General features: G+C 39.3%; 1 protein-coding gene across 1 annotated transcript; it reads left to right on the top strand.

Moving 5' to 3' along the window:
* Positions 1-1,655: 1,655 nt before the first annotated feature.
* Positions 1,656-2,943, top strand: LOC135639978 (peroxidase P7-like). Its single transcript, XM_065154036.1, has 3 exons — positions 1,656-1,900; positions 1,963-2,154; positions 2,226-2,943. Exons 1-3 carry the CDS (start codon positions 1,691-1,693, stop codon positions 2,775-2,777), a joined length of 954 nt encoding a protein of 317 aa, XP_065010108.1. The 5' UTR covers positions 1,656-1,690; the 3' UTR covers positions 2,778-2,943.
* Positions 2,944-3,254: the final 311 nt, after the last annotated feature.

The raw sequence follows: 3,254 nt of genomic DNA, 5'->3' as shown, positions 1-3,254 counted from the left end.
GGGATAAAAAAGATTCAACAATTGTCGTTAAATTCAGATTCGATCGTTATAATTTTTTGATATACTGATTTAGACACCGTACTATTTGAATTGATCAATATAGATCTTTAAGATTTTATTTTTCTACTTATTTATTTTCTTGATTTCTTGAAACTTATTTAAGTTGTATTTTGTTTAGTTTAGAGAGAGAATTTGAAATCTCAGTAGAAAGATCGATGTTGTTGGCCTATGATTATTCTCTGTTAAATAATTTGTATCATAAATCTTGTCTAAACTTATTGAATTGGCTTATATAGCAGTAAGTTATTTATAATATCAAATTTAGTATTAAAATTATATCTTACTTGATTCACATAAAAGGAAAAAAGAAATAGTACAAGTATATTTCAGAAAATCTCTTTTTTTCCATCATATATATATATAACGAAAAGGATGACAGATATTATTAACTCTGATAGGAACACAGTTAGAGAGAGACATGATAAATTTACTTGATAAGATGTATCATATCATATGAGAAGACCAATTCCCACTCGTTTTCCCGAGAAATTTATTCTGTGTCCAATCCAAATGACGTATCCACCAAAAAAAATTATATATCATAGAAAAATGGAGAATGATGAAATGCCATTTTGGCTTTCATGTCATCCTGGAGGCACTCAAAACATTAAGTTTATGTGAGCAATACACTTTGCATAAGTCAACACGAAATTGAAGAAATAAAATATTCAGATAGAAACATTTTGCAGCTGACCAGATCAAATAAATTTGTCTTGATGTGACATATATATATATATATATATATATTACAAAAAAATAATTATTTAATTAGTACTGTAACAAAGATATAGAGTGTTAGAGCTGATAAGTCTTATTTAAATTATTAATACAGTTAAATAACTTAGTAAATGAGGTTATTTGGAGGATAAGGAATTCAAGAATGGAAGAAAACATATTTAGTTGTTCTCTGACGGAAGTTATAGAGAAGAACGTCAAAGTTTTCAGCCTTTCTACGATGACCTGAAGATTAGATATAAACATAATACGCATGCTTAATATAAATTAACTCACTTCTCGATCGACCGCATGAGTCATTACGAACACCTCATTTGTTAAAAAAAGGTTTTAGTGTTTAGAATTGGATTAGTTCTTCCAATATCTTTTTCTCAGATAAATGATAAGAAAAGCTATTTTTTTTTTTGTTATATAAGGAACTTTGGATTTGATTTTGGATCATCCATTTCTCTGTTTTTTTTATTGTTCTCATATGATAAAAAAAAAATTAATTTTTTTTTGTATATTAGTTATTTTCAATAAAATTTTAAATTATTTTTCTTTTTCAATATCAAGTTCTTCTTATGACCACTAAAACAAGTAACCAATCAACCAAAAACACATGATGTCATATTCTTGATTTCCAAGCTACCACCACTTGTTTTAAGTACTTTTGTGTCCTTGTTAGAGTTCAAAGCTGTACTCCAAAGAGAGAAGTGTTCTCTTCAATAACAAAAAAACTTATAATGCCAAGTCCAAATCATAGTTCAAAGTCTACTCTATCTACTTGTAATGTTCTTGCTGCTCTCTCTCTCTCTCTCTCTCTCTCTCTCTCTCTCCCTCTCTCTCTCTACATATATATATAGTACCTTTGCATACCTCTCCTCCTCATCCCAACTCAATCTCCTCGTCAGCCATGGCGGTCTCCTGCAAGACCTTCGTCACTCTCCTCCTCCTCTCTCTGCTGGCTTCCGCTGCGCACGGCCAGCTGTCGACGAGGTTCTACGACCGCACCTGCCCGAAGCTACTAGGAATCGTGCGCAGTGTCATGGCGCAGGCCGTGCTCCGGGACAGGCGGATGGGCGCCTCCATCCTTCGACTCTTCTTCCACGACTGCTTCGTCAACGTACGATACCCCTTCTCCTCCTGTAATCTTACTCCTCCTTCTCTCACCAATCTTTCCTTCAGGGTTGCGATGCGTCCGTCCTTCTCGACGACACGCGGACCTTCACCGGCGAGAAGAACTCCAACGGCAACCAGAACTCCCTGAGAGGCTTCGAGGTCATTGATGCCATCAAGGCACGCGTGGAAGCTGCCTGCAACGCGACTGTGTCGTGCGCCGACATCTTAGCCCTCGCCGCTCGTGATGGAGTGGTTTTGGTCAGTACATATCATTACAACCTTCGCTCTCGGCTTGCACTGACGCATGCATGTGATCGTCTTGCTCGCAGCTCGGAGGACCAACATGGTTGGTGCCGCTGGGCCGCAGGGACGCGAGGACGGCGAGCATATTCGCCGCAAACGCCAACCTTCCGTTGGCCTCGTCGAGCCTCTCCGACCTCATCTCTCTCTTCGCCAGGAAAGGCCTCGACGCCCGAGACCTGACCGCTCTCTCCGGCGCGCACACCGTCGGCCAAGCCCGGTGCGTCAACTTCCGCCCGCACATCTACGGTGACCGGAACATCGACCCCGGCTTCGCGGCTCTCCGCAGGCAGACCTGCCCGGCCTTCGGCGGCGACGGCAACTTGGCGCCGCTGGACCTGCAGACCCCAGTTTGGTTCGACAATAGGTACTACCAGAACCTGGTGGCTCGCCGGGGACTGCTGCACTCCGACCAGGAGCTCTTCAACGGCGGCTCGCAGGACTCGTTGGTGAGGTTGTATAGCTCGAGCACGTCAGCTTTCTTCAACGACTTCGTGGTGGCCATGGTGAAGATGGGGAACATAAGCCCTCTCACAGGGTGGCCAGGGGAGATAAGATTGAACTGTAGGAAGGTGAACTAAGGGCAGATGATTGATTGCCACGTCTCGATTCCAAAAAAATAAATTATATGTATGACTGTGTGAAGTGTAATAATCTTTTATTATTGTGTTGACATGATTCGAATTGTTAGCCCCAATGATTGTATCCGTTGTTAATTTACGTGAAATAAAAAGAAATAATTTCTTTCTGTGGAAAATATTTATAGAGGATAATTTAAGTTAAATTTTATAATTATTAGTTGAGTTAAATAAAGGGTGATTAACTCAAAAAAAAAACTATCTTTTTTATTTTTTTTCCCCTAAGGTGCCTTTTGTTTTTATTTTTTTAAATAATATCTCTATTTTTTTTATAATTTTATAAATATCTTTCATCTTTTCTTGTTCGTCCACTACAAGATCCCACCGAATGACCTTTTACTTGTCCTTCCCCATTCGTTCCCAAGATGGCCTTTGCCCCTACTCATGATGTCATCCTTTGTTTTCTTATCGCTCTAAATG

Source organism: Musa acuminata, chromosome BXJ3-6 (genome assembly GCF_036884655.1).
Source record: "Musa acuminata AAA Group cultivar baxijiao chromosome BXJ3-6, Cavendish_Baxijiao_AAA, whole genome shotgun sequence".
In the NCBI taxonomy this organism is placed as follows: domain Eukaryota; kingdom Viridiplantae; phylum Streptophyta; class Magnoliopsida; order Zingiberales; family Musaceae; genus Musa; species Musa acuminata.
This window is presented reverse-complemented; position numbering and strand designations above follow the sequence as displayed.

Excerpts from the sequence above, each read along its gene's own strand:
- LOC135639978 (XM_065154036.1), top strand. The coding sequence starts at position 1,691 with ATGGCGGTCTCCTGCAAGACCTTCGTCACTCTCCTCCTCCTCTCTCTG. Across the intron at positions 1,901-1,962 it reads TCCACGACTGCTTCGTCAAC|GGTTGCGATGCGTCCGTCCT; the intron begins GTACGATACCCC and ends TCTTTCCTTCAG. Across the intron at positions 2,155-2,225 it reads CTCGTGATGGAGTGGTTTTG|CTCGGAGGACCAACATGGTT; the intron begins GTCAGTACATAT and ends TCTTGCTCGCAG.